At 43.6% G+C, this 25,812-nt stretch overlaps 1 protein-coding gene across 38 annotated transcripts in view; it reads left to right on the top strand.

Annotated features, from left to right (window-relative positions):
• The window catches only part of LOC110528539 (ral GTPase-activating protein subunit beta), a 57,837-nt gene that overhangs the window by 19,355 nt on the left and 12,670 nt on the right, over positions 1-25,812 (top strand). For 3 of the 38 annotated variants that reach the window (XM_090241923.1, XM_090241914.1, XM_090241898.1), the window contains 14 exons: positions 584-785; positions 1,025-1,192; positions 1,979-2,093; positions 2,451-2,598; positions 3,088-3,149; positions 3,468-3,606; positions 10,162-10,295; positions 10,639-10,821; positions 11,496-11,647; positions 21,699-21,886; positions 22,228-22,331; positions 23,288-23,443; positions 24,633-24,842; positions 25,400-25,558. In XM_090241923.1, coding sequence (XP_090098049.1) covers positions 584-785; positions 1,025-1,192; positions 1,979-2,093; positions 2,451-2,598; positions 3,088-3,149; positions 3,468-3,606; positions 10,162-10,295; positions 10,639-10,821; positions 11,496-11,647; positions 21,699-21,886; positions 22,228-22,331; positions 23,288-23,443; positions 24,633-24,842; positions 25,400-25,558 — 2,120 coding nt within the window. Of the gene's footprint in view, positions 1-583; positions 786-1,024; positions 1,193-1,978; positions 2,094-2,450; positions 2,599-3,087; positions 3,153-3,467; positions 3,607-10,161; positions 10,296-10,638; positions 10,822-11,495; positions 11,648-21,698; positions 21,887-22,224; positions 22,332-23,287; positions 23,444-24,632; positions 24,843-25,399; positions 25,559-25,812 lie in introns of all 38 variants that reach the window. The other 35 variants (XM_090241925.1, XM_090241916.1, XM_090241900.1 and 32 more) reach the window with 15 other exon arrangements.

The raw sequence follows: 25,812 nt of genomic DNA, 5'->3' as shown, positions 1-25,812 counted from the left end.
TGTCTTTGATCTTTCAGGGTTTTTCTCAGCTCACTGATGTCTTTGATCTTTCAGGGGTTTTCTGGATCAAAAAGGGGCTTAGGTTGTGTTGGTGTGGCAATGGGCGCAGTAAGGCCGTCAGCGTAGCTGGATTTTAGAGTTTTTTGTCGTTTTTAAGTTTACACTGAATTTTTCCGTTTCGGAAATGTATTTATAGATTTATTTATTTTTTACACAGTTTGGACTGAGGCATCCTGTAAAATCGCTTAGGAGGCCTGCCCAAGGTTTTCAATTTCAATCAAATCTCTGTCTTTGGAGAATGACCCCTGCCTTTTTGAAATTTATTTTACAGCAGCTACTTTTTATAACCACTTATTGTAAGTGGCTTTTGACCTTTGACCTAACACATCTTCTCTGTCCTCTCTCGCTCTCCTCTTTCTAATTCCACCTAATTTCTCTATCCCTCCACTTTCTCTCATTTTTCTACCCCCCCCCACCCTCTATCCTTTACCATTCCCAATTTATTGTGTTTTTTCTCTCTCTCCTCTACCCCCTTCCTCTCTCTCCTCTACCCCCCCCCCCCCCCCCCCATTCCCATTCCCAGCCCTGGCCACTCAGGCAGGCGTGGAGCCGAGGAGGCAGGGATCCCTGATGTCCACAGACACCATGGTGTCCAACCCCATGTTCGATGCCAACGAGTTCCCCGACAACTATGAGTCGGGCCGGGCCGAGGCCTGTGGAACCCTCTGCAGGATCTTCTGCAGCAAGAAGACCGGCGAGGAGATCCTCCCCGTTTACCTGTCCAGGTACCCACGTGTTTTACGTAGTGTTTCCAAATCCTGGTCCTAAAAGGGTGCACATTTTAGTTTCTGCCCTAGCTTTAACACATGATTAAATTCATCAGCTTGATTTGGGGCAAAACAAGAATATACACCCCTTTGGGACCCCAGGACCAGAGTTATGTGGCTGTTCATCATACTCTAGGTCTGTCTAAAAAAGCTCTACTCCGACTAAACCCTTCTGTCTCCGCCCCCCCCCCCCCCAGATTCTACATGGTTCTGATTCAGGGCCTCCAGATCTCTGACTACATCTGCCGACCGGTCCTGGCCAGCATCATCCTCAACTCTTCTGCCCTCTTCTGCTCCGACCTGAAGGGCATCAACGTGGTGGTCCCCTACTTCATTTCTGCTCTGGAGAACATCCTCCCTGACCGGTGACTAATGCTACATCTATATTAAAGCTGCCAATATTACAAAAACAAACCAAGAAATTACCTCAAACAGCTAACAAGGTTTTTTTCCCCCTTGGAAATCATTGGAAATCATTGGAAATCATTGGAAATCATTGGAAATCATTGGAAATCATTGCACGCATGATAGAACAGAAAAGTATGTATTATAAACAATAACAAATGTGCTGGGGGTGAACAGTGGCGGTGTTTCTCCAAATGCGCATTCCAGCTTTTACGTTTGCTTGCTGAAAGAATAGCTGCTATTGTTATTCCCCTACATCTCGTTGTTCTAAACTCTCCTGTGCTAATATTGCTTTTACAGCTTTATACAGCTGAAGCATTTTCCTCAGGAAATGTACTTTGCCTAATTAGTCTTATGATGTTTGAAAGACAATTAGTCAAATGGTCTGTGTTAAGGACATCTGCATGCATTAGGAATGCAATGTTGAAAGAAATTGGTTCTTAGCTCTTTGGGTGAAGTTTGTCTGTTAGTGTCACACATTTAACAAAACTCACTCTATACGCATGAAAAGAACTCAAATGTCAATGTAAGAAATAGTTTGACGAGTCTTATCAGTGGACAATTGATTGTTGGTTAAATAGGGTATCTGACTGCTGTCTCCTTTTTAATGTTTATCATTTGAGTTAAGTGTAACTCCAATAACAAATATTTAAAAGAAGTTAACTAAAGTGACCAACATTGAACGGAGCCTTACTCCTTTGAATGTTTCATTTGAATTAAATGAAATTGTTCTTTCCCCTCTCCAGAGAGCTGTCAAAGTTTAAGACCTATGTGAACCCCACAGACCTGAGGAGAGCCTCCATCAACATCCTGATGTCCATGCTGCCTCTGCCACACCACTTTGGCAACGTCAAGTCAGAGGTAAACCTGTTACACTCACTTGTCATGAAAGGAATATCAGTCTAAAACCAACGTTTGTCAGATGTTTTCAAACGTCTTCAAGATGCCCAAGAAGTCCCACACCATTAGTTGTGTAGACACAGCTAATATGCCTTATCCCCTAAATGAATAGAAAAAATTTGCACCAAATAAAATGGCATGGTATGGATGGATCTTATAGTTACAATCGATGGATGGTGATTTGGACTTATTTCAATGTTTTGTGTTGGACTGCATTTCTATTGAACTGTCTGTTTTAGTGAACAGTTGCAATGCCCTGTAGTTCTTGACGGTTGTCTAAGTGCAAAGTCAACCACATGTATAATGTGTATGTTCCAGGTGCTCTTGGAGGGCAAGTTCAGCAATGACGACAACTCTCTGCACGACAAGGCTGTCTCCTTCGTCTCCCTCAAGCTGCGATTGGTCAACATCCTAATAGGAGCGCTCCAGACGGAGACGGACCCCACCAACACACAGATGATCCTGGGTTAGTTCATCTTCACTTTCTCTAGACATTTTTCTTCATTTGACCTTTGGTTGTTTTACAATGAAAGGTGTGTTATAAAATTGAATGTATTATTATTTAATAATAAAGGCAGCGGTCTAAGGCACTGCATCTCAGTGCTTGAGGCGTCACTACAGACCCTGGTTCGATTCCAGGCTGTATCACAACCGGCCGTGATTGGGAGTCCCAAAGGGTGGCGCACAATTGGACCAGCGTCATCCGAGGTTTGGGTTTGGCCGGGGTAGGACGTCATTGTAAATAAGAATTTGTTCTTAACTGACTTGTTTAGTTAAATAAAGGTTAATTTAAAAAATGAAGGTTGACTACTGATTTAGTTGCGGTTTTAATCCTCCTCATTAGGAAACATGGGAAGTGTCTGTACCTTCAACCTGCCAAAACAGTTATCTCTTTTACGTAGTGCAGGATCACCCTGGAATGAATATAATAATGAAGAGCCTTTTCTCTGTACAGGTGCAATGCTCAACATTGTCCAAGACTCTGCTCTCCTGGAGTCCACTGGTGCCCAAGCAGAGGTGGTGAGACCAATGCTTTTGTTCTCCACGCTGTAGAAACGCTCACTCAACCAAAAAGAAAATAAACTGAACATGTAGCTTAGAGAGATCTGTAAAACAAATATGCAACCTTTTATTTAACCAGGAAAGAGGTTAGAAACCTGGCAAGAGGTCACCATAAATGTTGTATTTAAAGGATATTTTACTCAAACGTATTTTGTTCATTAGTCCACAGAGATGTTTTATGTAGACTAATGAACAAAATACTAAAATCTGTTGTTTTTGAGTAGAATATCCCTTTAATGATCTGAGCAGACTGTGACAATGCCACCCCAACAGGGCATTGTGGATGGCAGCAATGCACTGGCCAAGAGCCACAGCAGGAACAACAGTGGCATCAGCAACACCAGCGGGGGCAGCTCTGAAGCCACCACCCCTGACAGAGAGAGGCCCACCCAGGCCCTCCTCCGAGACTACGGTGAGCCCCTTGGAGAACGCATTCATGAGCCCTGTTCCAAAATCCAGACTTGTTCAAATAATATTTGCTTTCTTGGAGCGTTTCATTGAGCATGCTCTGAGTACCAAGTGGGCGGGGTATGCACTTTTGAGACTATCAGTTGGCGCCATTGTGCCAGGGAAGCTCAATCGAGGGCAGCTGAAGTATTTTAAAAGAAAATAAATACTGTTTGAACCCATGTCTGCCAAAATCAATCAATCAACCAACCTCTAGCCCTTCCTAGTTACTTAGCCTAGCCCTTCCTAGTTACTTAGCCTAGCCCTTCCTAGTTACTTAGCCTAGCCCTTCCTAGTTACTTAGCCTAGCCCTTCCTAGTTACTTAGCCTAGCCCTTCCTAGTTACTTAGCCTAGCCCTTCCTAGTTACTTAGCCTAGCCCTTCCTAGTTACTTAGCCTAGCCCTTCCTAGTTACTTAGCCTAGCCCTTCCTAGTTACTTAGCCTAGCCCTTCCTAGTTACTTAGCCTAGCCCTTCCTAGTTACTTAGCCTAGCCCTTCCTAGTTACTTAGCCTAGCCCTTCCTAGTTACTTAGCCTAGCCCTTCCTAGTTACTTAGCCTAGCCCTTCCTAGTTACTTAGCCTAGCCCTTCCCAGGTAGTGACCTCGAGCCTTTCCTATTTAGTAAACTAGAGCCCAGGGATCATCAACTGCAGACGGCAAATTGACCACATGAAGCCCAAACAGATAATATTTGACTAAAACATAATAATTTCAAACCTTGCTTACATTTCTATACGATGGGAACGGATTTCCAAAATGTAAATAACTTGGAGCTGATTTCCTGGTGTTTTTACAGTCTAATGTCCAACAATGGATTAAAAAAAATATATATACAGTGCGTTCAGAAAGTATTCAGACCCCTTCCCTTTTTCCAAATTGTGTTACATTACAGCCTTATTCTAAAATGGATTAAATAAATGTTTTTCCCTCATTAATCTACACACAATACCTCATAATGCCAAGGCGAAAACCGTTTTTTAAACATTTTTGCAGATGTATTAAAAATAAAAAATAAACCGATATTTACTAGTCCTTGATATTGAGGGAGTTCGGTTAAGTGCACCAGGGCTATGGCCTGTGACATGCACGGGCAAAAGTGGGGTAGAGGAGCGCCCTTCTCGAACAGTGATCTGCGCCGCATGGTCATTTTGTCTCTCAAATTATACAGCACCAGTCAAAAGTTTGGACACACCTACTCATTCAAGGGTTTTTCTTTATTTTTACTATTTTATACATTGTAGAATAATAGTGAAGACATAAACTATGAAATAACACATGGATTCATGTAGTAACCAAAAAAGTGTTAAACAAATCAAAATATATTTTATTTTAGATTCTTCAAAGTAGTCACCCTTTGCCTTGATAACAGCTTTGCACAGTCTTGGTATTCTCTCAACCAGCTTCACCTGGAATGCTTTTCCAACAATCTTGAAGGAGTTCCCACATATGCTAATCACATGTTGGCTGCTTTTCCTTCACTCTACGGTCCAACTCATCCCAAACCATCTCAATTGTGTTGAGGTCGGGTGATTGTGGAGGCCAGGTCATCTGATGCAGCACTCCATCACTCTCCTTCTTGGTCAAATAGCTCTTAAACAGCCTGGAGATGTGTTTTGGATCATTGTCCTGTTGAAAAACAAATGATAGTCCCATTAAGCACAAACCAGATGGGATGGTATTTCGCTACAGAATGCTGTGGCAGCCATGCTGGTTAATTGTGCTTTGAATTCTAAATAAATCATTGACAGTGTTACCAGCAAAGCACCATCACACCACCTCCTCCATGCTTCACGGTGGAAACTACACATGTGGAGATCACCCGTTCACCTACTCTGCGTCTCACAAAGACATGGCGGTTGGAACCAAAAATCTCTCATTTGGAGTCATCAGACCAAGGACAGATTTCCACCGGTCTAATGTCCATTGGTCGTGTTTCCTTGCCCAAGCAAGTCTCTTCATCTTATTGGTGTCCTTTAGTAGTCGTTTCTTTGCAGCAATTTGACCATGAATGCCTGATTCAGGCAGTCCTCTCTGAACAGTTGATGTTGAGATGTCTGTTACTTGAACTCTGAAGCATTTATTTGGGCTGCAATTTCTGGGGCTGGTACCTACTAATGAAATTATCCTCTGCGGCGGCAGAGGTAACTCTGGGTCTTCCTTTCCTGTTGCGGTCCTCATGAAAGCCAGTTTCATCATAGCGCTGGATGTTTTTTGCGACTGCACTTGAAGAAACTTTTAAAAGTTCTTGAAATTTTCCGCATTGACTGACCTTCATGTCTTCAAGTAGTTGTTTCTCTTTGCTTATTTGAACTGTTATTGCCGTAATATGGACTTGGTCTTTTACCAAATAGGGCTATATTCTGAATACCACTCCTACCTTGCCACAATGCAACTGATTGGCTCAAACGCATTAAGAAGGAAAGAAATTCTCCAAATTCACTTTGAACAAGGCTTAATTGAAATCCATTCCAGGTGTCTACCTCATGAAGCTGGTTGAGAGAATTACAAGTGTGCAGAGCTGTCATCAAGGCAAACGGTGGCTACTTTGAAGAATCTGAAATATATATTAAACTTAAAAATATATATATTTTGATTACTAGGTGATTCCATATGTGTTATTTCATAGTGTTGATGTCTTCACTGTTATTCTACAACGTAGAGCATCATCATCATAATAATAATAATAATAATAATAATAATAATGGAGAAAAAGTAGTAGGTGTGTCAACTTTTGACTTTTACTTTGTTTGATTTTTCAAATGAGTTTTCACTGGGAAGGCAGAGTAAGTATTTTTATCAAAAGAACTCACTTTTGCGTGTGGTGTGAAAACACAGAATCCTTCTCATTACTCCACATGCTTAACCTACGTCACCTTTGTTTTGAGCCGACTTCACCATCAGCCAAAACGGGGCACTTGGCTCATGCCCTGTAGGTAGCCCGGTTCCAAAACGGGGCACCTGGCTCATGCCCTGTAGGTAGCCCGGTTCCAAAACAAATGCAATCAACGCTAACCAGGTTCACCCAGGGCAGGCCTGGGGCATTTAATAGAATCCCCGCACTGACTGTTACCAGGGATTCCTATGAAAAGTTGGAGGTCAACAGGGTGATGGGGGGACTTTATGGTAATAGTGGTGGTGGTAAAACACTTCCACACAATACAGTCCACAGTAGAGGGGTTTAGGTCAATTCCCTTTCCACACAGTTCCGCTAATTATTTGAAAATAATTTAATGGTTTAAAGATACTGACAAAAAGTAATCAACATAAAAATAAAATCAATTTGGTAGACATCTTTTCATAATTTTGACCTCTCTACATTATAACAGGAAGAAGAAGTGTAACTATAACAGCCTATTAGCTAGAAGAGCTGCTGTTTAGATAGTTTAAATGATTTAGTCAGCCACCAATTGTGCAAGTTCTCCCACTTAAGATGAGAGGCCTGTAATTTTCATCATAGGTACACTTCAACTATGACAGACAAAATTAGGAAAAATTGTAGGATTTTTTAATGAATTAATTTGCAAATTATGGTGGAAAATAAGTATTTGGTCAAACTTTTTTTAATCTCAATACTTTTATATACCCTTTGTTGGCAATGACAGAGGTCAAACATTTTCTGTAAGTCTTCACAAGGTTTTCACACACTTGCTGGTATTTTGGCCCATTTCTCCATGCAGGTCTCCTCTAGAGCAGTGATGTTTTGGGGCTGTTGCTGGGCAACATGGACTTTCAACTCCCTCCAAAGATTTTCTATGGGGTTGAGATCTGGAGACTGACTAGGCCACTCCAGGACCTTGAAATGCTTCTTACGAAGCCACTCCTTCGTTGCCCGGGCGGTGTGTTTGGGATCATTGTCATGCTGAAATACCCAGCCACGTTACATCTTCAATGCCCTTGCTGATGGAAGGAGGTTTTCACTCAAAATCTCACGATACATGGCCCCATTCATTCTTTCCTTTACACGGATCAGTCATCCTGGTACCTTTGCAGAAAAACAGCCCCAAAGCATGATGTTTCCACCCCCATGCTTCACAGTAGGTATGGTGTTCTTTGGATGCAACTCAGCATTCTTTGTCCTCCAAACACGACGATTTGAGTTTTTACCAAAAAGTTATATTTTGGTTTCATCTGACCATATGACATTCTCCCAATCTTCTTCTGGATCATCCAAATGCTCTCTAGCAAACTTCAGACGGGCCTGGACATGTACTGGCTTAAGCAGGGGGACATGTCTGGCACTGCAGGATTTGAGTCCCTGGTGGCGTAGTGTGTTACTGATGGTAGGCTTTGTTACTTTGGTCCCAGCTCTCTGCAGGTCATTCACTAGGTCCCCCCGTGTGGTTCTGGGATTTTTGCTCACCGTTCTTGTGATCATTTTGACCCCACAGGGTGAGATCTTGCGTGGAGCCCCAGATCGAGGGAGATTATCAGTGGTCTTCCATTTCCTAATAATTGCTCCCACAGTTGATTTCTTCAAACCAAGCTGCTTACCTATTGCAGATTCAGTCTTCCCTGCCTGGTGCAGGTCTACAATTGTTTTCTGGTGTCCTTTGACAGCTCTTTGGTCTTGGCCATAGTGGAGTTTGGAGTGTGACTGTTTGAGGTTGTGGACAGGTGTCTTTTATACTGATAACAAGTTGAAACAGGTGCCATTAATACAGGTAACGAGTGGAGGACAGAGGAGCCTCTTAAAGAAGGTCTGTGAGAGCCAGAAATCTTGCTTGTTTGTAGGTGACCAAATACTTATTTTCCACCATAATTTGCAAATAAATTCATTAAAAATCCTACAATGTGATTTTCTGGATTTTTTTTCTAATTGTGTCTGTCATAGTTGAAGTGTACCTATGATGTAAATTACAGGCATTAACTTTTTAAGTGGGAGAACTTGCACAATTGGTGGCTGACTAAATACTTTTTTGCCCCACTCTATATCCAAGTCAAGAAACCTTACCAGCAGCTCTATTTAAATGTAACCTTTTATTAGGCAAGTCGGTTAAGAACAAATTCTTATTTACAATGACGGCCTACAGACATCGCTGGACCAATTGTGTGCCACCCTATGGGAGTCCCGATCATGGCCGGTTGTGATACAGCCTGGATTCTAGTGACGTCTCTAGCACTGAGATGCAGTGCGTTAGACCGCTGCACCACTCGGGAGCCGGTGGTAACCTATTAGCGGGTGCTTTTTCAAAGCCTGTGTCAGGCACTCCAGTGAGTGTAATTACCTCCAATTAGTGTAATTTGCTCAATATTATGAATTGAGAAACAAGGAGGTAATAACAGGTATGTAATTCAAAATCTGATTTCTGCTAGAGATATTCATAAAAATAGGATTATATTTTTGTGGACCACCATGCAGTACCTTCGCGGACCCAAGGTTGAATTCCCCTGAGCTAGACTTTTACAGTAATGTTTCCAAAATAGTTTTGAATGTTGACTGTCTTTTCATTTATTTTTGTATTCCTGTCAGTCATGCTTTAGTAGTATTGTGGACATGTATGACATTGGGTAAAGGTGATTCCCAAAAATACATTATTATTTTCATATTTGCAGTGATGCTGTGTCGTTTCAGTGATACTTATATTATCAGAATGCAGACGGTCGTGTGTCTGTCACTTGCTAGCTCTTCTCGCTATACAGCATGTGCAACTTGTGCATAAATATCTTAACTGCATGCATTCGCGTATACAGCCTTTGCATGTTGTTTTATTTAAGCTGGAATATGAGCCTAGACCTGGAGTGAATCTCTGTGGTTCCTTGATTCCTCATGTCCTCCTTCATGTCACCTTCTCAAAGCACACTGGAGCAGAAATCTGAGATTCCTCCCCTCAGATCTTTTCCAGTGTGTTTTGTGGAGGAGGAGGCAAGGAGAGAATACAATTGAGATTCAGCCACAAGTTATACCCACTGACTGGCTGCAAATGTCTTTCCTAATAACTAATGCATGGCTATGCTGAACATTAACTAAATGCAGGCTTCCACTTGTGTGCAGCAACTGTACTGCAATTTCTTGTTTTTTTTTCAGACAAGTTCATTTCAAACAGAAACATGTTTTTTTTACTTGAAGTGTTGCCTTTTCCTTCATCTTAATTTGAACCTCTTAAGTTTCTGAAAGACAAGTGGAACACTTACAAACAAACAGTTATATTGTTTTTTTGTTGTTTTTGTTTTTATGAACATGAGATAAACATGCATGTTTGGTTAAATTGTCCTAGTTTTGGCTACCATTCTATTGCCAACAAATGGCTGGGGCCATTTCATGAATTGAAAAATGTCTGTCTTCTAATGAGGATTTTTCAATGAATTGAACATTTTGACCTAATACATCCATAATATCCAACCTCATAAGGACTGCTCATATAGTACTGCCGTCATGCCGATTGCTTTGTGTGTGTAGCTGATGCTTATTGGACGTGCTCTGCCTGGTCCAGTAGTTACTAACCCCAGCTCTCCTTCTCTGCTCGTGGTTGTGTGACATGGCGTGGTATGGCGTTTTCTTCTGGGGGGTCATATCCCTAGCTCTCCATACAGATGCAGCGGCCGGCTTGCTGATCCGCAGCATCCACCTTGTCACCCAGAGGCTCAACTCCCAGTGGAGGCCTGACATGAGTATCTCCCTGGCCGCTCTGGAGCTGCTGGCCGGCCTTGCCAAGGTAAAGCCCCATGGTCCTGTTCATTAGGCTTGCAACGTTTTAAACCCAACGTTTTTGCTCCATATGCCCGCTTGGGGTCCTATCAACGATACCTACATTGTCCATTTAAATGACATTTAAAACCCTACATTGTAAGGTGATGGTGGACAACAAAGCCGGCATTTCTTTCCTTTCCCATGTTAGTAATTGTCATGGCAACAACAAACAGTATGAGGTGGCCAGACAACTATGGAAAGGCTATGATAATTAACACTGCAATGGAGATGAGTAAGAGCCAGGAGATTCTACAACAGACCTTTCAGTTGTCGTTCATTAAACACTGCTGGCTCTCCCTCCTCCTCAGGTGAGGACGAGTGTGGAGTCTGCAGACCGTAAACGTGCGGTCAGCTCGGTGTGTGGTTACATCGTGTACCAGTGCAGCCGGCCTGCCCCCCTCCACTCCAGAGACCTCCACTCTATGATCGTGGCAGCCTTCCAGTGTCTGTGTGTGTGGCTGACAGAACACCCTGACATGCTCAATGAAAAGGTAGAAGGGACCACAACACATTCTATCTGGACCACTACTGGGGATGGTCTCCCAGATTAAGCCCACTAGGCTACTGGACTAAAAATACATCTTAATAACAAATGATTCAAAGGCATTTGATCCACAATTACTCAGCTTGCTATTTCCTTCTTTATTGATTTTGAGTGTGTTTTGGTCCAGGACGACGCTTAATCTGTGTTCCTACTGTTCTGTCCATCTGAGAATGACCAAGGTACATAAAGATGGAAGAAATCAGCTCCATCTACTGTTTAGTTGTTTGAAATTGCTTGCGTCTGTGAACTACAGTTGCGATCATGTATAACGTGCTAATGCAGATGCAAAAGAGTAACGGAGAGCAAGCTGCAATACAGCAAATTTAGAAAACAAGGCATTTGTGGTAGTGCATAGAGGCTGCCATATTTATGCACGGCCACCTTTTGGACTTCACACAGTTTATCGCTAAAGAAGCAAATATCAACCTTTTCTTGAATTTTGAAAAGTGTAGGTCATATCTTCCTTTTGAATAATTTAATCGTTCAAATAGTCACAAATCCTACATTTGACATCATTGCGTGATTTAATCTGAATTTTTTGTGTTCTCTCTGACTTATATGAACACTCTAAACTCACCAGGTGACTTTTGTGCCATGCAATGACATAGTGTTTTGTTGCAGGACTGTTTGATAGAGGTCCTGGAGATCGTGGAACTGGGCATATCGGGCAGCAAGTCCAAGACGGGTGACCAGGAAGTGCGTTACAAAGGGGACAAGGAGCACAACCCGGCCTCCATGAGGGTGAAGGATGCTGCTGAGGCCACCCTGTCATGGTGAGGGCCACCGGAGAGGAGTAATGGTTCTGTAGGGAAAGATTATTATTATTATTATTATTAAGCTGCATTACCTTTTGGTGCTCTCTTTAATGGGCAATCTGTGATTGGTACATCCGTTTTTGGACTTAATGATATGTTACAAGTTTTGAGGCGTTTGATGCCAGTTCCTACTTCACAGTAGGGCCATTTAGAATTATTTTGTATTCTTACATTCCCCCCCCCCCCCCCCCCCCCCATAAATGCCTTCTTGAACATGAGAACTTTCATGTGCCTTAATTACAAACTTGTATGGGATCCATAAATATATAAATGTTATTAAATGATGAGCCTAGTTTAACCAAGGAGAAAGGAATCTGCTATACAGGGAGATAGAAAGGATCCTTCCTGGCTAGTCATGATTGGCTGAGATATATGGGGTGATTGGACATGCCGAGAGATGAGTCCTGATTGGTCTGTCACAGTTTCCTGTCGATAACAGAATGGGCTCTTCCCTGGTCAGTATGTAGATCATCTTTGCTACTGCAGATTTGTCGAAATATATACAGTGCCTTGCCCAAAGTAAGAAAGTATTCGGCCCCCTTGAACTTTGCGACCTTTTGCCACATTTCAGGCTTCAAACATAAAGATATAAAACTGTATTTTTTTGTGAAGAATCAACAACAAGTGGGACACAATCATGAAGTGGAACGACATTTATTGGATATTTCAAACTTTTTTAACAAATCAAAAACTGAAAAATTGGGCGTGCAAAATTATTCAGCCCCCTTAAGTTAATACTTTGTAGCGCCACCTTTTGCTGCGATTACAGCTGTAAGTCGCTTGGGGTATGTCTCTATCAGTTTTGCACATCGAGAGACTGAAATTTTGTTCCCATTCCTCCTTGCAAAACAGCTCAAGCTCAGTGAGGTTGGATGGAGAGCATTTGTGAACAGCAGTTTTCAGTTCTTTCCACAGATTCTCGATTGGATTCAGGTCTGGACTTTGACTTGGCCATTCTAACACCTGGATATGTTTATTTTTTAACCATTCCATTGTAGATTTTGCTTTATGTTTTGGATCATTGTCTTGTTGGAAGACAAATCTCCGTCCCAGTCTCAGGTCTTTTGCAGACTCCATCAGGTTTTCTTCCAGAATGGTCCTGTATTTGGCTCCATCCATCTTCCCATCAATTTTAACCATCTTCCCTGTCCCTGCTGAAGAAAAGCAGGCCCAACCATGATGCTGCCACCACCATGTTTGACAGTGGGGATGGTGTGTTCAGCTGTGTTGCTTTTACGCCAAACATAACGTTTTGCATTGTTGCCAAAAAGTTCAATTTTGGTTTCATCTGACCAGAGCACCTTCTTCCACATGTTTGGTGTGTCTCCCAGGTGGCTTGTGGCAAACTTTAAACGACACTTTTTATGGATATCTTTAAGAAATGGCTTTCTTCTTGCCACTCTTCCATAAAGGCCAGATTTGTGCAATATACGACTGATTGTTGTCCTATGAACAGAGTCTCCCACCTCAGCTGTAGATCTCTGTAGTTCATCCAGAGTGATCATGGGCCTCTTGGCTGCATCTCTGATCAGTCTTCTCCTTGTATGAGCTGAAAGTTTAGAGGGACGGCCAGGTCTTGGTAGATTTGCAGTGGTCTGATACTCCTTCCATTTCAATATTATCGCTTGCACAGTGCTCCTTGGGATGTTTAAAGCTTGGGAAATATTTTTGTATCCAAATCCGGCTTTAAACTTCTTCACAACAGTATCTCGGACCTGCCTGGTGTGTTCTTTGTTCTTCATGATGCTCTCTGCGCTTTTGACGGACCTCTGAGACTATCACAGTGCAGGTGCATTTATACGGAGACTTGATTACACACAGGTGGATTGTATTTATCATCATTAGTCATTTAGGCCAACATTGGATCATTCAGAGATCCTCACTGAACTTCTGGAGAGAGTTTGCTGCACTGAAAGTAAAGGGGCTGAATAATTTTGCACGCCCAATTTTTCAGTTTTTGATTTGTTAAAAAAGTTTGAAATATCCAATAAATGTCGTTCCACTTCATAATTGTGTCCCACTTGTTGTTGATTCTTCACAAAAAAATACAGTTTTATATCTTTATGTTTGAAGCCTGAAATGTGGCAAAAGGTCGCAAAGTTCAAGGGGGCCGAATACTTTCGCAAGGCACTGTACCTATGGACAACTGCAATAGTGTTGCTTTTGCTCTCAAAAACATGGCTGTCCTAAATTTAGATGGGTTTAAGTACAGGGACTACTTTCTGTAGAGCCTCAAAACATGCTTAAAACATGTTTGGGTTTTATGGATGGTCAGTCCTTGCATCCAAAGCTCTTGTTTTATGAATTTGAAAGTTATTTCTTTTCTCAGGCCCCATTCATTAGTTGTTCACCAAAAGTTTTGGTTTCACTGCTTTGTTGTTTAAACAGCATATTGCCCCTTTAGCTAAACTACAAAATGGCCGTCCCGCCTCTTGTTTTTGTGGACCTCTGAGGTCGAAATGATAGTTTTAACCATGTTTTGGAGCTATACAGTTTTTGTTTACAATAACTTTGTTCGCAAATGTCTTACTTCGTCAAAGCCATTGGGTTATATGCAGTATCCACACCTATTTATACCTTGTTGGCATCATGCAGTATCCACACCTATTTATACCTTGTTGGGCATCATGCAGTATCCACACCTATTTATACCTTGTTGGGCATCATGCAGTATCCACACCTATTTATACCTTGTTGGGCATCGTGCAGTATCCACACCTATTTATACCTTGTTGGGCATCATGCAGTATCCACACCTATTTATACCTTGTTGGGCATCATGCAGTATCCACACCTATTTATACCTTGTTGGGCATCGTGCAGTATCCACACCTATTTATACCTTGTTGGGCATCGTGCAGTATCCACACCTATTTATACCTTGTTGGGCATCGTGCAGTATCCACACCTATTTATACCTTGTTGGGCATCGTGCAGTACCCACACCTATTTATACCTTGTTGGGCATCGTGCAGTATCCACACCTATTTATACCTTGTTGGGCATCGTGCAGTATCCACACCTATTTATACCTTGTTGGGCATCGTGCAGTAACCACACCTATTTATACCTTGTTGGGCATCGTGCAGTATCCACACCTATTTATACCTTGTTGGGCATCGTGCAGTATCCACACCTATTTATACCTTGTTGGGCATCGTGCAGTATCCACACCTATTTATACCTTGTTGGGCATTGTGCAGTATCCACACCTATTTATACCTTGTTGGGCATCGTGCAGTATCCACACCTATTTATACCTTGTTGGGCATCGTGCAGTATCCACACCTATTTATACCTTGTTGGGCATCGTGCAGTATCCACACCTATTTATACCTTGTTGGGCATTGTGCAGTATCCACACCTATTTATACCTTGTTGGGCATTGTGCAGTATCCACACCTATTTATACCTTGTTGGCATCGTGCAGTATGCACACCTATTTATACCTTGTTGGGCATTGTGCAGTATCCACACCTATTTATACCTTGTTGGGCATCGTGCAGTATCCACACCTATTTATACCTTGTTGGGCATTGTGCAGTATCCACACCTATTTATACCTTGTTGGGCATCGTGCAGTATCCACACCTATTTATACCTTGTTGGGCATTGTGCAGTATCCACACCTATTTATACCTTGTTGGGCATCGTGCAGTATCCACACCTATTTATACCTTGTTGGCATCGTGCAGTATGCACACCTATTTATACCTTGTTGGGCATCGTGCAGTATGCACACCTATTTATACCTTGTTGGGCATCGTGCAGTATGCACACCTATTTATACCTTGTTGGGCATCGTGCAGTATGCACACCTATTTATACCTTGTTGGGCATCGTGCAGTATCCACACCTATTTATACCTTGTTGGGCATCGTGCAGTATCCACACCTATTTATACCTTGTTGGCGTGATACATTATCCACACCTATTTATACCTTGTTGGCGTGATGCATTATCCACACCTATTTATACCTTGTTGGCGTGATGCATTATCCACACCTATTTATACCTTGTTGGCATGATGCATTATCCACACCTATTTATACCTTGTTGGCATGATGCATTAGTGGAAAAAGTAGCCACTTGTCATACTTGAGTAAAAGTAAAGATACCTTAACAGAAAATGATTCAAGTAAAAGTGAAAGTCTACCAGTATTTGGTTTTAAACATACTTAAGTATAACAAGTAAATGTTATTGCTCAAATATGCTTAAGTATCAAAAGTAGAAGTGTATATATCATTTCAAATTCATTTTATTAGGCAAACCAGATGGCACAATTTGCCATTTTTTAAATGTTTTTTTTACAGATAGCCAAGGGCAAACTCCAACACTCAGACATCAGTTACAAATGAAGCATGTGTTTAGTGAGTCCAGATCAGAGGCGGTAGGGATGAACAGGGATGTTCTCTTGGTAAGTGTGTGAATTAGGCAATTTTACTGTCCTGCTAAGCATTAAAAATGAATACTTTTGGGTGTCAGGGAAAATGTAGTATGTAGTAAAAAGTACAATTTTCTCTCTGAATGTTTTGAAGTAAAAGTTGTACTTAAGGACTTTACACCACTGGCTGTATGCAGTATCCAAGTCTATTTACATCTTGTTGGGCTGTATGCACGATCCACACATATTGGAGCCTGAATATCGTGGTAATGCAGTCTCCACAGCTATTGGAGCCTGGATATCGTGGTAATGCAGTCTCCACAGCTATTGGCGCCTGGATATCGTGGTAATGCAGTCTCCACAGCTATTGGAGCCTGGATATCGTGGTAATGCAGTCTCCACAGCTATTGGCGCCTGGATATCGTGGTAATGCAATCTCCACAGCTATTGGAGCCTGGATATCGTGGTAATGCAGTCTCCACAGCTATTGGCGCCTGGATGTCGTGGTAATGCAGTCTCCACACCTATTGGAGCCTGTATATCATGGTAATTCAGTGAAACATTGATCCACTCACTATAAAATATGGAAGATGCACCTTTAGTGAAAAGGTACAAAATGGCAATGGAAGGATCGAGGCCCTTTCTCCTGAGAATCAATTATTTGGAAGATGTTCGTTCTTTGCATTATGCATAGCAGAATAAGAAGTCTGCTTTGCATCTCTGAGTTCCATACATATTTACTAGTCCTTGATATTGACTGTGATCAGGGATTCATATGCGAAGTTGGAGGTTAACACTTTTGAGGGACTTTGTGGTAATACCATAGTACACCAGCAGGTGGTGGTAAACCACAATTCAATCCACAGTAGAGGGGTTTAGGGCAATTCCATTTCAACAGTTAAAGAAAATTCATTGAAATTCAGTTCATGGTTTGAAGCTATTGACAATTGTTTTTCATTATGATTTGAGTTGAATGCATTCATTGACTGCCCTGGTATATTCCCCATCGTGTGTGTGTGTGTGTGTGTGTGGTAGAGCGCTCAGGACTGGGGTGGGCGGGCTGGATTATGCATGTATGTATGTATGTATGTATGTATGTATGTATGTATGTATGTATGTATGTATGCATGTATGCCTCAGTCTGAGGTCCTGAGCGCTCTACCACACACACACACACACTACATGACCAAAAGTATGTGGACACCTGCTTGTCAAATATCTCATTACAAAATCATGGGCATTAATATGGAATTGTTCCCCTCTTTGCTGCTATAACAGCTTCCACTCTTCTAAGGCTTTCCACTGAATGTTGGAACGTTGCTGAGGGGACTTGCTTCCATTCAGCCTCGAGCATTAGTGAGGTCGGGTACTGATGTTGGGCGATTAGGCCTGGCTCGCAGTCTGCGTTCCAATTCTTCCCAAAGGTGTTCGATGGGATTGAGGTCAGGGCTCTGTGCATGCCAGTCAAGCTCTTCCACACCGATCTCAACAAACCATTTCTGTTTGGACCTTGCTTTGTGCATGGGTGCATTGTCATGCTGAAACAAGAAAGGGCCTTCCCCAAACTGTTGCCACAAAGTTGGAGGTACAGAATGTCATTGTATTCTGTAGCATTAAGATTTCCCTTCGCTGGAAGTAAGGGGCCAAGCCCGAACCATGAAAAATAACCACAAACCATTATTCCTCCTCCACCAAGCGTTAGTTTGCACTATGCATTTATTTTTTGGGTTACACCACTCAGTTGACGCTTGGCATTACATGATCTTAGGCTTGTGTGCAGCAGCTCAGCCATGGAAACCCATTTCATGAAGCTCCTGACGAACAGTTATTGTGCTGACGTTGCTTCCAGAAGCAGTTTGGAACTCTGTAGTAAGTGTTGCAACCACAGACAAACAATTTTTACACTCTTCAGCACTCGGCGGTCCCGTTCTGCGAGCATGTGTTGGCCTACCACTTTGCGGCTAAGCCGTTATTGCTCCTCGACATTTCCACTTCACAATAACGGCACTTACAGTTGATTGGAGCAGCTGTAGCAGGGCAGAAATTTGACAAACTGACTTGTTGGAAAGGTGGCATCCTATGACAGTGCCACATTAAAAGTCACTGAGCTCTTCAGTGAGGCCATTCTACTGCCAATGTTTGTGTATGGAGATTGCATGGCTGTGTGCTCCATTTTGTATACCTTTCAGCAACGGGTGTGGCTGAAATAGCTGAATCCACTCATTTGAAGGGGTGTATACAGTGCATTTGGAAAGTATTCAGACCCCTTGACTTTTTCCACATTTCTTTACCTGACAGCCTTATTCTAAAATTGAGGGGGGGGGGGGGGAAACATTGATTTAAATCTACACACCCTACCCCATAATGACGACAAAGCAACAACAGGTTTTTAGAAGTGTTTACTAATTTATAAATACAAAACTGAAAGTATATTTACGTAACTATTCAGACCCTTTACTCAGTACTTTGTTTCAGCAGCTTTGGCAGCGATTACAGCCTTGAATCTTATTGGGTATGACGCTACAAGATTGTCACACCTGTATTTGGGGAGTTTCTCCCATTCTTCTCTGCAGATCCTCTCAAGCTCTGTCAGGTTGGATGAGAAGCATCGCTGCACAGCTATTTTCAGGTCTCTCCAGAGATGTTCGATCGAGTTTATGTCCGGGCTCTGGCTGGGTCACTCAAGGACATTCAGAGACTTGTCCCGAAGCCACTCTTGCGCTGTGTGCTTAGGGTTGTTATCCTGTTGGAAGGTGAACCTTTGTCCCAGCCTGAGGTCCTGAGCGCTCTGGAGCAAGTTATTATTATTTTTTTATCAAGGTTCTTTCTGTACTTTGCTCTGTTCATCTTTCCCTCGATCCTGACTAGTCTCCCAGTCCCTGCCGCTGAAAAGCATCCCCACAGCATGATGCTGTCACCACCATGCTTCCCCGTAGGGATGGTGCCAGGTTTCCTCCAGATGTGACACTTGGCATTCAGGCCAAAAAGTTCAATCTTGGTTTCATCAGACCAGAGAATCTTGTTTCTCATGGTCTGAGTCCTTTAGGTGCCTTTTGGCAAACTCCATGCGGACAGTCATGGCCACTCTACCATAAATGCCTGATTGGTGGAGTGCTGCAGAGATGGTTGTCCTTCTGGAAGGTTCTCCCATCTCCACAGAGGAACTCTGGAGCTCTGTCAGTGACCATTGGGTTCTTGGTCACATCCCTGACCAATGACCTTCTCCCCCGATTGCTCAATTTCGAGTCTCATAGCAAAGGGTCTGAATAAGGTATTTATTTTTTGTGTGTGTGTGTGTGGCTTGATGAAAAAAAATGCTGATACATTTTAGAATAAGGCTGATAAGTAACATATATATATATATATAACTGAAAATCTTGACACTCTCTTTGGATAATTCATTCCAATCATTTAAAAGTTAACAGCAGGTATTTTGCATGTAAGTTTAAGTATTTTGATACTATATATATATTAATCACAAATGGAGTGTAGACGTTTATAATCTAGCTCATAGGTTAAAAGGCTTTACAGGGTGTTGTTCATACATGCATTGTGTCTCTTCAGTTCCTCCACCTAGCTGTCGCTCTGGAAACAGTTTTCATGAATTCAACACACCACTGTTTTCCTAATCTTAAATCACAGTTCTAAAGTAAGTAGCTGCCTCACTATACCGGTGTTCTCTCTATCCAGTTCCTCCACCTTGTTCTTGTGGAACTGCAGTTCATCTAGATTTGTTTGTTTGTTAGTTTTTTCCTATTATTTGTTTTAGATTTGTTTTTTTTTTGTTTTTTTACCCGTTTTCTCCCTATTTTTCGTGGTATCCAATTTAGTAGTTACAATCTTGTCCCTTCGCTGCAACTCCCTTAGTGATTCGGGAGAGGCGAAGGTCAAGAGCTGTGCGTCCTCCGAAACTCAACCAAGCTGCACTGCTTCTTGACACGATGCCCTCTTAACCCGAAAGCCAGCCACACCAATGTGTCGGAGGAAACACCGTACAACTGGCGACTGTGTCAGTCTGCATTGCGCCCGGCCCGCCACAGGAGTCGCTCGTGCGCGATGGGACAAGGACATCCCTGCCGGCCAAACCCTCCCCTAACCCGGGGCGACGCTGGGCCAATTGTGCGCCGCCACATGGGTCTTTCGGTCGAGGGCCAACTGCGATAGAGCCTGGACTCGAACCAGGATGTCTAGTGGCACAGCTAGCACTGTGATGCAGTGCCTTAGACCACTGCGCCACTCGGGAGGCCTGCAGTTCATTATTAGTGACCCTCAGCTCCACACTCTGGTCCTCCACATGGCTCTCACTGGCTGTCAGTCTGGTCCCCGTGTTCCTCAGATCCACCACCATGTCTCTCCGCTCCTTCAGCTCAGTCCAGATGTCCCTGCTCTCTCCCCCTTCACTCTGACCCTGTTGAGTAATGTCATTCTCTCTGACCCCTCCACTCTCTCCATTCCCCAGACAGACAGAACAGCAACACCAGTAGAGCTACAGCATCCCTCATTCTGAAACGATGCCTCTTCAGAACTAATGTAGTCTATTAGGCTCAGTCCCCTTCTTTTAATACACACTGGTCTTGGTGAACCAATACATGGAACAGGTGTAATCAGTGGAACGTTTTGAGAACATCGCCAAGGACTATGTGTGATGTAACAGAACAAAGGTTAAAGATATGAGGTGTTATAAGGACATGGGGAATTGAAACCTTTTACTCCGTTTAAAGTCTCTCTCTTTAGAGGAGTCGGTCAACCTACCACTTGTTTTGGTAATCAGCTGAAGGATGGGACTGAAGAAAATAAGATGTTTTAGAAGCTATACTGTGTTCGTTTACAAATACATTGTTGGCAAACAATGGAGTAAAACCACCTTTATTTTTGGGGTTCTGCTGAGCGAAAGAGTTGAACTAAGCTCACGAGGCGTTTATTTGTCGTATTGTCCCACGATCAACAACTATCAATAATTTAAGTCCAAAAATGTATATACCAATCAGACCGTAGCTTTTAATTGTTTGCAACCATTTTACCTGAAGTATTTATGTCTAATTACAAAATACGTTGACTAATCCACTTTATTCAGGGTTTACATGTTTATTCATATACTATTCAGTGTTTGAAATGTATTATAGTGGGGATTTCTGCCTAGAATGTCCTTTCTATCTTTCCAATGCACTGTACCTCTGGAACACAGGATGTTGGCGGTACCTTCATTGGGGAGAACGGGCTCGTGGTAATGACAGGAGCGGAATTTGTGGAATGGTATCAAATACATCAAACTCATGGTTTCCAAGTGTTTGATGCCATTCCATTGGCTCCATTCTGGCCATTTATTACGAGCCATCCTCCTCCCAGTAGCTCTGAAGTCACTCCTCATCCTCTCTTTACTCTCCCTGTCAGTACTGTACCTCTGGAGTCACTAGTAGCCACAGAGTCTTAAACCCCGCCTATTTCTAGTTTCTCTTCTTAATGTGATTTCAAAACTAAGATTAACCACACTGATAACCTTACACCTAACCCTTAAATTAAGACCAAAAAGCACATTTTTGTTTTCTACATTTTAATGATTTAGCTCATTTTTACTTTGTGGCTGTGTTAACTAGTGGAAACCCTCTCTTTGCATTCCCTGACAGTATAATGCAAGTCCTGGGGGCGTTCCCGTCGCCTAGTGGCCCCGCCTCCCCCTGCAGCCTGCTGAACGAGGACACCCTGATCAAGTACTCCAGGCTGACCTCCACCAGTCACAAGAACTTCCGCTACTTTGTCCTGGACAACTCTGTCATCCTGGCCATGCTGGAGCAGCCGCTGGGCAACGAACAGAGTCAGTTATCCTCAACATGCTGTCAGTTATCCTCAACATGCTGTCAGTTATCCTCAACATGCTGTCAGTTATCCTCTACAAGCTGTCAGTTATCCTCTACAAGCTGTCAGTTATCCTCCCACCTGTTATCAGTCCTCAACATCTTCACCTATACCAGACTGATAGCTAATAAGAATTAGTCTTGGGTCGTTTTCATTAGAGCACGCAACTTAAAAATGTTTCAACTTTTAGCAACAAAAAACAAAGTCCACTCCCCCCAGTTTGTCTGTCTTCTGTATGGTGTCGAATGAGAAAGACCCTTTTGACCTGGTTGCCCTATGTGTGTCTGTGTCTGTCAGCAGATCCCTGTCCGTCCGTGACCATGTTGATCAGGGGGATGTCCGGGAGACACGCCTGGACCATGCAGCTCTTCCATCAGCCCAGGGAGGCCCGTGCCAGCCACAAGGTAACACACAATAGATAACCCTTTAGATTCATTAGGCAGCTCTTCCATCAGCCCAGGGAGGCCCGCGCCAGCCACAAGGTAACACACAATAGATAACCCTTTAGATTCATTAGGCAGCTCTTCCATCAGCCCAGGGAGGCCCGCGCCAGCCACAAGGTAACACACAATAGATAACCCTTTAGATTCATTAGGCAGCTCTTCCATCAGCCCAGGGAGGCCCGCGCCAGCCACAAGGTAACACATGGTAGATCATTAGGCAGCTCTTCCATCAGCCCAGGGAGGCCCACGCCAGCCACAAGGTAACACATGGTAGATCATTAGGCAGCTCTTCCATCAGCCCAGGGAGGCCCACGCCAGCCACAAGGTAACACATGGTAGATCATTATGCAGCTCTTCCATCAGCCCAGGGAGGCCCACGCCAGCCACAAGGTAACACATGGTAGATCATTAGGCAGCTCTTCCATCAGCCCAGGGAGGCCCACGCCAGCCACAAGGTAACACATGGTAGATCATTAGGCAGCTCTTCCATCAGCCCAGGGAGGCCCACGCCAGCCACAAGGTAACACACGGTAGATAACCCTTTAGATTTGTTATGGTGATATGGTCACTACATTTCTATTAGTGTCCAGGTTCACATTAACATCTAATTTAACTAGCAACTCCATTGTTATAAAACAGCTTTTTTCACATAGCTTTAATGAGACACTAGTAATGTCAAGTAGTGCAATATTCTCATTCAATATGAACAATGATTCCTGATGTTGGTCCCAGACCTGTTTTGGTGAAAACATTTCTGCGTCAGGGCATTGATATTCATTGTAGAGCTTTTAACCATGCTAAATGATCAGATGTCAGCTCATGTTTCTTGTTGAGTCTTCCCAGCTCCTTTCTCAGGGGTATGTGTCTCTCATAAGTCTCTCTCATCTCTCCTTTCTCTTCCCCTCTTCTCTCTGTAGCAGGTGTTTGTCCCAGAGAGCCGGCCCACTCCCAAAAATGATGTGGGGATCCGGTTCAACGTCAAACACAGACCCTTCCCTGAAGAAGTGGACAAAATTCCATTTGTGAAAGCGGACCTAAGCATTCCAGACCTGCATGATATTGTAGATGAGGAGGTAGGTTAGCTTTGGTAGTCCGTCCATGTTAGAATAATTGTCTCCGTTGCCCTAATGAGGATTGTATTGCAGAGTAGAGGTAGTGTTCTCATCAGCCAGGGTCTGTATTTACAAAGCGCCTCAAAACGGGTATCTAGGATCTGGTCCCCCTGTTATTAATGAATAAATAAAAAATGGATCCAAGGTCAGCTTAAGGAATATGGCCCAGATGGGGAACTTTGTACAACTAGCATATAAATGATAAACAAAATGTAGGCTAACTTTAAATGTAAAATGTAGTCTGACTTTAGACTGTTATTCTCAGTGAACTCCTCCACGTCAATGAATCGGTGTCTATCTGAAAATGCTTTGTGGAATGCAGTGTTCCTCAACTGACAAGCCGAACTCTTCGTAAACACGCACAACGCTGAAGGACAGTGATCTGGGCGGGAGTTGTCCTCACACAAACGAACATGTTTCACTTATACATATAATTCATGCTGGGAAAGAGAGGTTCTGATGTTAGTTGTTTATGTTTGGGGGCTAGGGATTGGGTTTGCACTGTATTGGTTTTGTGGGAGTATGAGGGTTTTGTGAAGATTTGTTCATGTTAGGTGTGTGGGTGTTTCAGGGGTGGTTTTGATGAGGGGATTGGGTGTGTGGTTTGATGTGATTGGGTGTATGTATGTATGCAATGGGACTCGCTAGCACAACTCAAATGCCTTATTTGTCCTGGGAGTGATCTTGTACGGTATGGCCTTCAACCATGACTACTACTATTTTCTTTTTTTACCCCCTTTTCTCCCCAATTTCGTGGTATCCAATTGTGTAGTAGCTACTATCTTGTCTCATCGCTACAACTCCCGTACGGGCTAGGGAGAGACGATGGTCGAAAGCCATGCTTCCTCCGAAACCCAACCAAGCCGCACTGCTTCTTAACACAGCGCGCATCCAACCCGGAAGCCAGCCGCACCAATGTGTCGGTGGAAACACTGTGCACCTGGCGACCTTGGTTAGCGTGCAGCTCATATGTCCTTTGACACAGATCTTGGATCAGTGCTTACCCTCTCCTAACCACCATTTTGAGAGGAAACACATAAACAAAACTGACCTTCTCAAATGTCAATAGGCAACATCATCCTGCCCCCTCTCTGCCCCCCCCCCCCCTCTCTCTCTCTCTCTCTCTGCCCTCTCTCTCTTTGCTTCTCAGCTGGAGATGCAGCACAACAAGCTGTGTGGTGTGATGGCCAAGCAGACTGAGTATGAAACAACACTGGAGCACAGCAGCGAGGAGCGCTGGTGCAACAAGAGCTTCCCAGACCCGCTGACGGACTGCAAGCCCCCACCGCCCTCTCAAGAGTTCCAGACCGCCCGCCTTTTCCTGTCGCACTTTGGCTTCCTGTCTCTGGAGGCTCTCAAGGTACTGTGGGAATAGAAGGAAGGGGGGGGGGGGGGTGAGGGGTAGGAAAGGAGAGGGAGGAGGGGAACAGGGAGAGGGGGAAGAGTCGAGGGAAACAAGGCGGGAGAGAGGAGGGAGGGGTGGAGGGGAACAAGGTAAGGGAGGAGGGGAGAAGAGGGAGGACTGGGATGTGGAGTGGAGTGGGAGGAGAGGAAAGGAAAGGAGAGGGAGGAGTGGAGGGGAACAAGTCAAGGAAGGGGAGAGGAAAGAATGGGTCGGTTTTGAAGGGATTGAAACAGAAAAGGTACGTGACATGCATGTAGTGGAACCTTTTGCTTTCACCTATCCAATCCTGTTAGATCAGTGACTACTTCAAGGATCCTTGAAAGTATTAGCAGGAAAGCATGCAATCCACCCTGCAAGATGTAATTAAGTTGAAACCCTGTATAGATCATTTGATGCCATGGGTTATCATATGGTAGCAAAATATAGTCAAACTAATACCGCAGTTAAACTGGCCCTTACATCTGCTGATTTAAACCAGCCAATCACATTTAACTTTGTTTCCTGCCCTCCAGGAGCCCGGCAACAGTCGCCTACCTCCCCACCTGATTGCACTGGACTCTGGGTTGCCTGGCTTCTTTGATGACATGAGCTACCTGGACCTGCTGCCCTGCCGGCCCTGTGATACAGTCTTCCTCTTCTACATGAAGGCTGGCCAGAAGAGCAGTCAGGAGGTGACTGGTCAACGTGGTTAAAGGGGAGGGCAATCAACGGGGTTAAAGGGGAGGGCAATCAACGGGGTTAAAGGGGAGGGCAATCAACGGGGTTAAAGGGGAGGGCAATCAACAGGGTTAAAGGGGAGGGCAGTCAACGGGGTTAAAGGGGAGGGCAGTCAACGGGGTTAAAGGGGAGGGCAGTCAACGGGGTTAAAGGGGAGGGCAGTCAACGGGGTTAAAGGGGAGGGCAGTTAAAGGGGAGGGCAGTCAAC

This window comes from Oncorhynchus mykiss, chromosome 7 (genome assembly GCF_057628025.1).
Source record: "Oncorhynchus mykiss isolate SJ-2025 chromosome 7, ASM5762802v1, whole genome shotgun sequence".
NCBI classification, from domain to species: domain Eukaryota; kingdom Metazoa; phylum Chordata; class Actinopteri; order Salmoniformes; family Salmonidae; genus Oncorhynchus; species Oncorhynchus mykiss.
Note: the sequence above shows the minus strand (reverse complement) of the source record. Positions and strands in the feature narration are given on the sequence as shown.